Genomic DNA, 13243 nt, shown 5'->3' with positions numbered 1-13243 from the left:
TGGGGTCATTTGGTCTACTTAATGGAAACCAATTCTAAGTTAATTTTTCTTCAGACCCTACCCTTTCTAACTTTTTGACTAATGATAAGCTTATTAGGCTAAGGAGTCTAGAAAATATCAACATGTTCCCACTGACATACATGTCATAATTGGGAAGCATAGGTGTTTGGAACAAGTCAAATGATCAGATCTTTGTCTATAGTCCATCTCAGAATAAGTTTTCATCACTAGTGACTTAGTACAGAGTAATTTAGTAACACATACTTGTTATCCTAATTGACAATTATATACTGAAAGAGAAAAAAAGATGTAGAATGAAACTGAAGGGAACAGATGCTATTTAAAGCAAGTACATGGGGACACGTTTTTCCTATCACATTTCATTTGGGTCTTTCATGAACTCTCTTTCTGCTGACATTGAGTGCTTTGTTCCAATAATACCATTGGATTTTTTACAGTGATATTAATGAGTAGACCAAAGCTGAAATCCTATAGTCATGTACTAAAATACAACTTACTTGAGGGATGGGACTTATTACCTTAAATTTCATTTTTCAGTTCCGTTTTGATGACCTATCAGAAATAGAGAAAAGTGTAGTTTTTGTGTACCAACAATTTCTATGAGAAACTTGAAGCATGTAAACACGAGAGACTACAATTTAGGTAGAAGAAACACCACTCTTCTAGGAGTAACTATCCATGGTCATAGTTTAAATTTTGGCACTCCCTTTGTCTGGTGGATGAAGTGAATGTGCTGCCTGACTTTGAATGTGCCTCATCGCTATCTGTTGTTGCCTCTCTGCTCATTTACCGGTCAATACCAAGTTGGATAATGTCAACATTAAGGTAAGGCTAGGCTATGCTCTAGTGCCCATGTTCAAGTTTCAGTAGCTGAAAACAACAAAAAAGGATTACTTGTTCTGACCATAGAGTCAATCTTACTCAGAGATCACACTGATAAAGCAGAAACCATGTGCTGGGAAAGGTGGAGGACTGGAGGTATTTGAAACACTGACTAGTGACAGATACTAATAATTTGAAACATTAGTGACAGATACTAATAATAACCTCCAGGACTCTTCTCAGCAGTAAAGAGATCAAAGATGCATTGCTTTAGGTAAGTCTGTGGCCCAAGACCCCTTTAGAGTGTTAAAAAACAAGGGTGTTACTTGGGGAGCTGACCCAAGCCATGGTATTTTCAGTTGCCACGTATGCGTGTGGAAGTTAGTCATTGAATTAGGAAGCCCAAAGAAGAATTGGTGCATTTGAATGGTGATGCTGGAGAAGAACATTGACAGTCCCATGGAGTGCTAAAAGGGAAAACAAATCGGTCTTAGAAAAAGTACAGCCAGAATTCTCCTTGGAGGTGAGAATGGCGAGACTTCATCGTATAGGCTTTGGACATGTTGTCAGGAGAGACTAGACCCTGGAGGACATCACGCTTAGTGCAGGAGAAGGGCATTGAACAGGGGAAAGGGCCTCAATGAGACAGATGGACCCCGTGGCTACAATGGGCTCAGGCATAGGGACAATTGTGAAGATGGTGGGGTATTTCATTCTGTTTTTTAAAGGGTCACTATGGGCAAGAACCTACTCAAAAGCGCCTAACAAGAGGACCCTATTTTATTTTTTAAATCATTTTATGGGGGACTCATACAACTCTCATCACAATCCATCCATCCATCCATTCTGTCCAGCACATTTGTACATTTGTTGCCATCATCATTCTCAAAACATTTGCTTTCTACTTGAGCCCTTGGTATCAGCTCCTCATTTTTCCCCCTCCAGCCCCGCTCCCCCCTCCCTCAGGAACCCTTGATAATTTATAAATTATTATTATTTTGCCATATCTTACACTGTCCGACGTCTCTCTTCACCCACTTTTCTGTTGTCCTTCCCCATGGAGGAGGTTATATGTAGATCCTTGTAATTGGTTCCCCCTTTCCAACCCACTCTCTCTCTACCCTCCCGGTATCGCCACTCTCAGCACTGGTCCCGAAGGGATCATCTGTCCTGGATTCCCTGTGTTTCCAGTTCCTATCTGTACCAGTGTACAGCCTCTGGTCTAGCCAGATTTGTAAGGTAGAATTGGGATCATGATAGTGGGGGGTGGAGGTTGAGGGAGGAAGCATTTAGGAACTAGAGGAAAGTTGTATGTTTCATTGTTGCTACACTGCACCCTGACAATCTCATCTCCTCCCCACGACTATTCTGTAAGGGGATGAAGTGGAATATTCTTATCTCTAAAATTCAATACATTTTTATGGAAAAACATGGTTTTTCTCCAGATTTCTATAGATAAAGGTTAAGACTCTTCCTGGATATTGTGGTATGGGATAATTGTTATTTTCTTTTTGTTTATTCCCATTTTCTACTACACTTGATCTTAGCCAAAAGGCCAAGAAGAGGTATTCCCTCTTTCTAATTTAAGTAAATACTACTAATGTGCTTACTAATAGGGGAAAGACAAGGCTTTCTACTCCCATAAAGAGTTCAGTCTCAGAAACCTGCAGGGGCAGTTCTATGCTGTCCTATGGGGATGCGATGCGTCTGCGTTGACTCAATGGCAGAATGAGGTTTTCATTGCTTGTTAAAAGCACAAACAGGAGAGCAAAAGTCAAGGGTTAAGGATTTCTTTCAAATAGCTCTTGTTTCTCCTACTAATTTTTTAAATGATGAATGCATGTAAACATCTTTGATCTCTTCTATAAGAATGTTGCGAGTTAATATTTACTATTCTATACGATGTGATTTTCTGATCGAATGTTATCATGCCCAGATTGAGTTGAGTTACTTGTTGGTCTCTGTGTGCAGAAATATTTCCTCCTTTTACATTTTGTTCTTGGGATCTGAGTGTGTCAAGTGTTCTGACAGAGTCCGTACGACAGCTCTGTGCCAGTTTAAAATAATCTTTTCTATGTTGTTTCTAAGGAGCTCTGGTAACTCGAGTCTTACTTGTGTGATTCCTAACCCAAAGATTGGTGTTTGGAACCCACGCCGCGGCTCTGCACGGCAAACACCCAGGGACCCTCTGTGATAAAGATCAAACAAAACTCACGGCCGTCCAGTCGATTATGACTGATTGTTGGGGACAGGCTAGAGCTGCCCCTGTGGGTTTCCTAACGACATCTTTTGGGGAATGGAAAGCTTCTCTTTCTCCCCTGGAGTGGCTGGTGGTTTTGAACTGCTCCTTGTAACCACTACACCACCACCCAGAAAACTCTCAGAGGAAGGTCTACTCGGCTGTACGGCGTCACTGTGTGTCCGAGTCCACTTGGTGGTAGACAACCACCAACATTTTGTTCGCTGTACTGGTGATGTTCTATAATTTGGTACCGTTTTTCTTTTTTGTTTTCAGCAGAATCTTAAATAATTTAATCAGCCAAGAATTTTAATTATCTCTCTCTCTCTCTCTCTCATTGCTTTACCTAATTCTCATTCTTCTACCCTTCAACTTGCTGATCGTCCCTGCATTTTTTCCTTTGAACTCCCTCAGAGCCCTTCCTATAGGCTGGCTCCTTTCACTGTCTAGAAACAGGTGTTATAAATAATCCCCAAACTTGAAAGGTGGTCCTTGGGCTCAGTCCCTTCCGAGAAAGCAGAGGCACACCTGTGGCTGTGTTCTTTTGCCTGTAGGGAGGATGTCTTTATCCTCAAAGTTTGACTCTCCGATGCTAGCCAGCTCCCAATCCAGAATGCCCTGCAACGATCCTTTTCACCCTTTGATATTGTGTATGTCTTTAGCACTGCCTCCTTCTCTTTCTTCCTCCCTTTTCCTGTGAATTCTTTCAAAGTAGTTAGTGGTTTGTTTTACTGTAAATCAATTACATCTATTCTTCCTCATTCCCCTGGAACTCACGCTGTTAGTTACAGAAATTGAGTTGATTACTGGGGGAATCATTTTAGAAATACTTGTTGCATAGAAATTGTTTAGTATAAAATCCGTAGATAATTAAAACATATATATTTAGTAATATTTTTGTTATCGAAACTTTGGTTATTTTATTATTTTCAACAAATCAATTTTTGAGAATTGATCATAGTAATTAAGTTGCATCTTAAAGTTAAAAATCACCTCTTTTTAGGAATTTTAAAAGAAGTTTAGGAAGTTATAAATATGATTTACAGAACAATAGTCACATTTCAAGACCATTTTAAGATAGAGTTACCATATATTCAGGTTTGCTGCGACAGTCCTGATTTATGCCTATTGTTCCTATATAATTATTAATAGTGCACTATTTCATTTTCAGAAATGTTCTGGTTTGAACAATAAATTACATGCCAATTTCCTTAAAGGAGACCACCATTTAGCTCAAGTGAATATATATATATATAAAATTTCTAAACTTAAAATTTCCACATATTCAAATAACTATGATGATACTATACAAACACAGATTGGACATCAAAATTCCCAGAATCTCCTGCCAGCAAGTGAATGATACAGTTTAAGAGATAAATTATATCTAGGGTAAATTAATATCTTTAATTTTATTTCATCCCAAACATTTATAATCCCTTTTGCGTTTCTGTGTATGCCATAACTTTCTTAGTGCATCATTAATTTAGAAAAGAATGCAGTAAAATCCTTGTCCAGTAAAAGACACCTAACATTTTAAAGCAAATTATTGTTATTTTAATTTAAAAGGTAGCCAATTAGCCCTTAGTCCTGCCATACAAAGTTCTGCTTTTCTTCAGACTAAAAAAGCAAAACTTCTAAATGAAACTGGAATAAGTAATTCTGTCCATTGGCTGGGGCTTGATTATGTCCCTTAAAACTTGAGATTTTTTGGTAGTATACACTGACACTATTTTGAACTCATAAACCAGTTTGAAGCTTGAAACGCAATTTCATTTATCTTTATATTCTAAGCTTTATAGTGTTACTGAAATGTCCATCTGTTCGGCCGAGATTGCTTCAAACAGTGAGTGGTCAGAAAGACTTAGATGCTAAAGGTCAAAGGAACCTCTTGACCCTGTGATAACTTGCCGAAGCAATTGCAGAATAGGGGCTGATATACAGTTAGATACAGTTCGCTAAAGCAGGCTCCACTTTAATTGGTAATGATAGCAAGAAGACACAGTAAAGTCATTGCTGAAAGACAACAAAAAGTATCCAATATAGTAATTTATTACCAGTCAGTGGGTTGCACGCACCGGGTTGTTTTACCCCTGCCGTGGTGAGAGAAAGCAAAAAGGTACTCTCACACTTAGCTGAAAATGGATGCCCTGCTGATACCAGGATGCGTGGTGGCCCATGATTGCCTGTGCCATTAGCTTGGTAATGTTGTCTCTATTGTAAACACAGCTCCCCATCTTCTTCCTGTGCATCAGCTGCAGATTGAAGGCTTTCTCCTTTGTCTTCTATTTGTGCTGTCAGTCATCCTGCTGCTCCTTATCCCACCGTTGGAAGGAGACCGTTTTTACTACCAACAGCTATTTCCAGCCACGAGGGCACAAAGGGCCTAAAAATGAATGGCTGGTCCTTCCTTTTACACCTTGTTGTTTGATTGATGCACTCTTGTATTGGATCTCTATCAGTCCACCAGTCGTTTTTATATTTCTCCTACCTTTCTGAGAGGCATGACTTTTGTCACTGGTATCCCCCTACCTGTTTATGGTTTCTATCATATCAGTTGTTGTCAATGGTGAAGTATATTCAGTGCAGTCTAAGCAAAGCCTTTTGTAGCTCGTTTTCATTAGCCAATCAAAAAAATCTTTTAAACATTTGTTACTCATTTTTGTCAAAATCCCCATAGAGAAATTCAAAGGAGTTCTTTTCAGCATTTAGATTTTTTTTTCATATAAAAAATCTTCAGATAAGCTAAATAGCATGGAGGAAAGGTAGAATAAAGCTGAACATTTCATAATTGCATGCACGGAAAAGGCAAAATTCGTCTTATTCATATTTTCAATTTGGAAGGTACTGTCTGAGTTTGGGCTGTGTTTCTGGGTCTGCTTTATAGATAATGTACTCAGAAAATGAGTGAAAATCAGAATGCATGTGAATATTGTGTCAATCCTTCTTTAAAAACTTGAATTTACATCACGATTGATTTATTTAATGACTGTTTTCTTCAAGCCATGATAGAAAACTAGTTTGGAAAAAAATTATATAGAAAGCAACGTTAGCATTTATAGAACAGAAAAATTAAACTTGATTTTGTTTTTATAACACAAGTTCTGCATAATGGGTAGATTGTTACTGCATGTACATTTTTATTGGATAAAGTACTTTTTCGTGTAGTTTAAGTTATATGTGTGAAATGAAATGACGTGGTGTAGTTATTCTTGGAGATGTGGTTTCAATGAACGGTTTGGACATTTTAATTTAGTTCATGAAGCAGTTAACTGTTGAAAAGGGTCGTGTCATTACCTCTTCTCTTGCTCTCCCTGTCTTTCTGTTTTTACATACACACCATTGTTTTAACTTAGCTGATGAAAGCTTTAATGCTCGTCAAGTGTACTAGAATTATTTCGAGACTACTAATGGACCCATGAGGAGCTCGGATATCTTCACACCAGATTCATCTTCTCATGTTTTTCAACATTGTGTTTGCTTGTCCAGAAGGTAGTTAGGCATAACCCAGGCCACCTTCCATTTGCTTTAGAAACCCCTGTTGCTCTGAATTTCAAAAGAGCTAAGGACTGTACTTTGCAGACTTCAATTTCTTGTTAACAAATGACATTGTCATTGCTGTTGACTGCCCTCACATCAGTTCCAACTGACAGTGACCCCACGCACAACAGAGCGAAGCACTGCCTACCCCTGTGCCATCCTCACAGTTGTTCATGGATTTGAGCTTATTGTGGCAGCCCTGTGCCAACTGTTCTCCTCGAAGGCCTCCCTCTTTCTTGCTTTCCCTTTATGTTACCAAGCATGATGTCCCTGTCCAAGGACTGGTGTCTCCTGATAACATGTCCAAACTATGTGAAATGAAGTCTCACCATCCTTGCCTCTCAGAAGCATTCTGGCCCCACTTCTTCCACGATAGATCTATTTGTTCTTTCAGCAGCCCGCTGTACTTTCAGTGTTCTTTGCCAACGTCGTAGTTCAAATGCATCAAGTTTTCTCTGATCTTCATTAGTCGATGACTAGCTTTCACTTTGCATGTGAGGCGATTGGGAATGCCATGGCTTGGGTCAGGCACCCCTTAGTCCTCAAAGCAACCTCCTTGCTGGTCAATGCCATGAGGAAGTTTTGTAAAGCAGGTTGGCCCAGTGGATCTCTTTCTTGACTGCTGTTCAGTCCTCAGAGTAACATCCTTGCTTTTCAACACGTTCAAGAGGAAAGATTTCAAGGGGACAATTTTTCTAAAAAGAATTCTGATAGATGTTTTCTGCACTCTGAGTGATTATTTGACCTGCTGAATAAAAGTCTTCTACTCAATAAACGTTTCATTATTATTGCAAGAATTAATTAATTTGCAACTGGGATGGAAACCAGGCACTTATTATTCCCCATGTCATAAATCTTCATAAACCAACGAATCTTTAAGTCAATAACTGGCTCAGCTCTGCAGTTTGATTTTTAGACCAAATAATTCTATTGTGAGGATCATATTAGCATGTGCGAGTGCATATTAGCCTGGGATAAATGTGAATTTATGCTTAATTTTATTAAGAAACTCTCTCCCTTTCTTTTGAAACTGGTGTTTTCTACCTTAAAAATCAGCACAAGGTACAACACGGCAGACACATAAAGAGCGTGTCCCTCAGTTAGGAACACCTTGTTAGGAAAAAGACTAGTGTCTTAAGAAAGAAAGTAAAGAAGTTATAACCCGATATGGGCCACTCCATCAGCTAATGGAAATATGTATTTTGACAGAGGTAGCAGCGTTCCCAGAATAACTTGAATCCCAGTAGTAAGCAGCCTTCAGAGACAGAAAGCAGATAGGTAAAATAGCATTTAAGTTGTTCTTTCCATGAAATTTTTATGTGGTTCTATGTATTAAATCAGTTGACGTAGATGACATGCCTTGATGTATTTGAGGGGGAATGTATAAAAGCACTTTCTTTTCCTGGATATCATGTCAGTAAGATATACAGTAACTTGACTTTTCAGGTATAGTTTCTGCTGCAATTTAAGACTTTTCAAAATACAGTGTAGCAGTATTGGTTTTCATATACCACTAATGCATCAAGGCTGAATTTTAGGAAGTAAGTACCTGACAGTGCAGGGAGGCTCTGACATTGATGGTCAGTAAAGAAAACTCATGTGCTCCTCAGACCACAGCCCTGTCTAAGTGTCTCCTATTGGGACACTGTTAAGATGTTGCACTTTAGGTGACAGAACAAAACTGTGTCTGTGTCCCCCAAATCTATAGGTCCAAATAAAATTATTTGTAAATCAATAAAACATTAAATATTATCTATTCTGTTCTACATTGTTCAAAAAAATAGTTCACAAATATTCTTCCATATCAGTACAAGCAGATCTACCCTGATTAGGTTTTTGTATTTTTTTTAACCTAAATCTCTTATAAATAGTATTTTACTTTCCATTTATGGAAAATTGTTGATGAATAAGGTATTTGGGATAATATGTTAACAGGCAATCATTACTGGCTTGTGCTGTTAAAATGAACTGGATGTCATGTTGTTTACATGGTATTACGGCATACATTCAATTTACCTGGCAGGGTTAAAGAGATATAGCTATTCAACTATATGGATCTAGGAAAACCCTCTCCCCCACACCCCAAACTCATCGTCATTGAGTCTGTTCTGACTCGTCGGGACCATACAGGTCAGGGAACAACTGCCTCTGGATTTTGGAGACGGTAACTCTGGACAGTGATAGAAAGGCCTGTCTTTTTCCAGTGGAGTCACCGGTGATGTCCAAGGCTGCAAATTGTTACGAGGACAGAAAACCCCATCTTGCTCATTTCAAACCTCTGACTTTGGGGTTCGCAGCACAACATGCAGCCCACTAAGCCAGAAGAATGAAAAACTATTTTTTATTAAAATCTTGATTTAGTGATATAACTGTACATTTTAAAGATGTACATGCATCCAAAATTTATCTATGTAAATATTATTAAGTATGTTAATAGCATTCAACATAACTTAACAATACCTTTAAAACTTACTGATGTATTTTTGGGAACTTAGGTTGATTATAAAATTCTTCTGAAAATATTAAAAGGACAAGAATAATTACAAAAGTAGAACTAATAAAATACTTTATTCTCAGATATCACATAAGAGTATATATCATATATACTGTCTGTGTCCAAATATATATACCTGTGTATTTTCAGATGCACATATATTCATAAAGCAGTAGAGTTTGGTACTTGCTCAAGAACAAACAAGTAGATCAATGGAAAATAAAGGGAAATTAATGGATGAGCAGGTATATAAATCATAATTTTCTCTTTGGAAAAGATAGCACTTAATATCTTTGGGGAAAGTTAATAAGTAGGGTTTATATAATTAATGATTATTTGGGATACTGAATAAAATCACTTTTTATTTCCTACTTTTCACAAAGAATTAACTTCAGAGATAAATACAAATTTTAATATAGAAAGATAACTGGGTGGGATCAAATTTGAGTTTATGATTCTATTTTTAAATCATTGAATTTTGAGGGATCTACTAACTGTGGCATAATTCCTAAGAGATTCATAAAATGATTTTTAGAATTTGATTACTTAAAAAGTGAGAAAAAATTGTTTTAAAAAATCCCAGAGACCTATAATAAAATGCAATGTATAACATGTAATCTTAATATTGTTATGTATGGGATGCTAGTAAATTAATGGGATATTATGGGATGCTAGTAAATTAATAAGAAAATGCAAGCAGTTAAAAAAAAGCAAACAAGGCTGTTTACTAACACTGACATCACAGAAAAAGAGAAATAGTTTGTCTCACCAATGCAAATTTCCTGTCAGATGAATATATATTGAAAGAAATACAAAGATCTTTAAGTGTATGATTATAATACAGTGTTGAAAATCCATGAGTATTTCTATTCTGGCCAAAAGAAGAGTTGCTATGAATAAAATTGATTCCAAAACAATTGATTTGATTTGGGGGGGGGGGTTAGGATGTGGCCATAGATTTGGGGGGCCTACAACCCACTATAATAATCCTCCTTCGTTTTGCCAGTAACATTTTACATACTAGTCATAACATTTGCATATGGAGACGCCTGAAGAAGGCTTTCAATTATATTTTGGATAGACTACTGCTTGCACTGTTTTCCTTTGTTTTTTAGGGTTGTTTTTCTTTCCCTTTGCTGTATGTGGTGACAAAGCTACTAAAAGCTAAAACAAGCAGACTGCTACAACCACTTAACCACTCAGCTTCCCAGGACTGAACCACTGAGACACCAAGGACTCTTGCTAATCGCCAGAACCCATGAATGTGACCTTTTTTTCTAAATAGGGACTTTGCAGATATGATTAAGGATGTTGAAATGAGAGCCTCCTGAATTATCTGAACCTTCCAAAAACCAAACTCACAGCCTTCGAGTTGATTCTGATATCTTATGATGCTCTATAAGACAGCTTAGAACTGCCCCTGTGGGTTTCTGAGACAGCAGCGCTTTTCAAGAGAAGAAAGCTTTGTCTTTCTCCCACAACTCAGCTGGTGGTTTTGAACTGCTGACCCTGAGGTTAGTACGGCAACACATAATCACTATGCCACCAGGACTCTTTGAATTATCCAGAAGGGGCTTAAATCCAATCACATCCCCTTTTAAGAGGTGGGAGAAGATAGGGATCAGAGGATAGGGCCAGGGGAAGATGCAGGCAGAGACTGGAGTAAATAGCTCTGAGCCAAGAAACGAAACCTCTACCGCCATAGAAGGGGAAGAGGCAAGGAGCAGAATCTCCTCCCGACCTTCTAGATATCTGAAGAATCAATGTCTGGTGTTCTAACCTAAAAGAAAAAGTATGATAAATACCAACTTAAATCATTTTCTGCTGGCTGTAGTTTATATTGTAAGCTGGTTGAACTTAATAAGTTAAAGTTGATAATGTAATCATTGTTTTGAAGATGACTATTCCTTCATCTAAAATCCTATTTCTAAGCATTTTAAAAAGAACCAGAAAAGTATTCAATGATTTTATGCAATGTATCTTATTTGATATGTTATTTGTAATTATGAAAATTGGAAAAACACACTTGTGTTCCCCTTTTTGTCACTGATTGCATACATTGTTTCAGTTATAAAATGAAATTCTTGGTTGCTGACCTCTAATTGTAGTGGGAATATGAATATGTATTTTAAATGCAAAAGTTAAGTTTATATAACAAAATTAAAATGGAATATTTTATGTATATATGTAAATATCAATGTGCATATGTGTATAAAAACAGCTACGTGACCTTGAGAGTTTATGAAAGTTCCAAAGAGCATTACCAACAGTGGTTACTTTTGGGTACCCAAGGTAAGTGACATTATAGGCTCTGTTACTGTCAGCATTTACCTTATCTATATTACTTTAGTATATTTGCAATGATATCAGAAAAATATATCCATTGTAGGTGCAGTGTTTTCCACAAATATTAAACTTGCTTATTAATATGAAAATCAACTCTAATTTAGATTTTAATAATAAGGCATTAACATTCAGAAATAGATCAGGAATACAGTGGTTTTCATGTCTTTTCTTTGAGAAAAAATTTTTTAATTTTATAAGAAATCTCTCTTTTTGCACATTACCTAAATTTTGCATCAAAAGATTTTGAGGGAACATAGCCCACAGCCAGGGCAGTGGCATCAGCGTCATGCCGGACCCAGGCAGAGGCATCTCTACTGAAGCCCAGTTGGCTAGGAAGCAGTCTGTTATATGAGAGATTAGCCCTTGACCAAATTAGGTGCTTCAATGGGCTGGTGTTATGAAACATTTGTTTTTCATTTAGGCAGCAGTTCTTAAATGAATTTCTCTGGCCACACTAAAATGTAGAAGACTGAAGTCCAGTCCAAGGACTTAATTAGCATAAATTGCCCCAAATTTAGCCTAATTTACGCTAATCTTAGTATAAATCTATGTAAATTTTAGCCTAATTTATGCTGATTTTAGCATAAATCTATGCTAAATTTAGCCTAATTTTTAGCCATAAATAGCCTAAATTATCAGAAACAAAAGAAGATTCAATAAAGAAATATGGACCAGCCTTTTTGTTTTGTTTTGAAAAAGGAAACTGGGGTAATAGCTTCAACAACTCTGCTCCAGTGTCAAGTAGCTATGGATGGGAAACTGTTATGAAGTTAGCACTTGTTTGCTCTCATCATTTAACTCAGGCTTATCCAGCACTTTGGGAATCAATGACGTCTTCTATAAAAGGCCTAATATAAAATTATGAACCCTTCACAGAATAAATTACTGCTGATACGATATGCCAAAAGTAAAGCATGCTTTGTTTTCAGAGATGTGAGTGAAGAAGAATAATAGTTATACATCATGATGATGGCAAAACATAAATGTTGACAAACAATTTTTAATTGCCGCAGAAATCCCCCCGCCCCACAAAAAAGGGCAAGATTCTAACTGAAAGAAGCAATCAATCAGGAGCAGTTTATAGAGCGGTGTCCTGGGGAACGGAGACTTGTTTTGAGGTAGGAATTCTGCACGTTGGTTTTAGGACATTCTCAGCATGAAGAGATAGAGGGGTAGAGACCTCAGAGAATGTTAAGACCGAGACAAATGTAGCAGAAGGTGAGAAGGAATCTGTGTGAGATGCACTGAACTAAAAGCTGCGTGCATCAGACGTGTGTATCTGCTCTGCTCACCATTAAGCCCTCCGTAGCTGGCACAGCTTCCAGCACATAGCAGATGTGTCGCAAAGGGGACACAGTGTGAGAAGCAATGAAGAATGAGTTCTTGAAAGAGGAGGAGAAAAAACTGATAGCTTTACGCCTGCTTGTCTGAAATAAAAAGGCGCCCTGACGAGGTAGTGGATGCATGTTGGGTCGCTAGACATGATGCCAGCATTTCAACTTCACCTGTCGCCCCGTGGAAGAGAGAGAAGGTTTTCTGCTTCTTAAAGACTTACAGTTCATCAACCCTAAGGGCAGTTCTCTCCGTCCTATAGGGACACTTTGAGTTAGAATCGGCTGGATGGCTGTGGAGGTGGGTGGGACTTCAAGATTCCAGCACAAGAACAGGGATGTCAGATGGTGGCACGGTTCTTGGTAGTGAATAGTTCAATGCTGTAGTAACCAGGGTGTCATAGGTCGAAGTAGTAATAGTTCAATGCTGTAGTAATCATGGTGTCATAG

General features: G+C 37.7%; 1 protein-coding gene across 1 annotated transcript in view; it reads left to right on the top strand.

The window, feature by feature from the left end:
• The window catches only part of WDR72 (WD repeat domain 72), a 259271-nt gene that overhangs the window by 122014 nt on the left and 124014 nt on the right, over positions 1-13243 (top strand). The window contains 2 exon segments of the mRNA XM_004709519.2: positions 1123-1146; positions 4671-4684. Coding sequence (XP_004709576.1) covers positions 1123-1146; positions 4671-4684 — 38 coding nt within the window.

The sequence above is a fragment of the Echinops telfairi genome, unplaced genomic scaffold, assembly GCF_000313985.2.
Source record: "Echinops telfairi isolate 266 unplaced genomic scaffold, ASM31398v2 ScPeMD7_8;HRSCAF=38, whole genome shotgun sequence".
Classification (NCBI taxonomy): Eukaryota; Metazoa; Chordata; class Mammalia; order Afrosoricida; family Tenrecidae; genus Echinops; species Echinops telfairi.
Note: the sequence above shows the minus strand (reverse complement) of the source record. Positions and strands in the feature narration are given on the sequence as shown.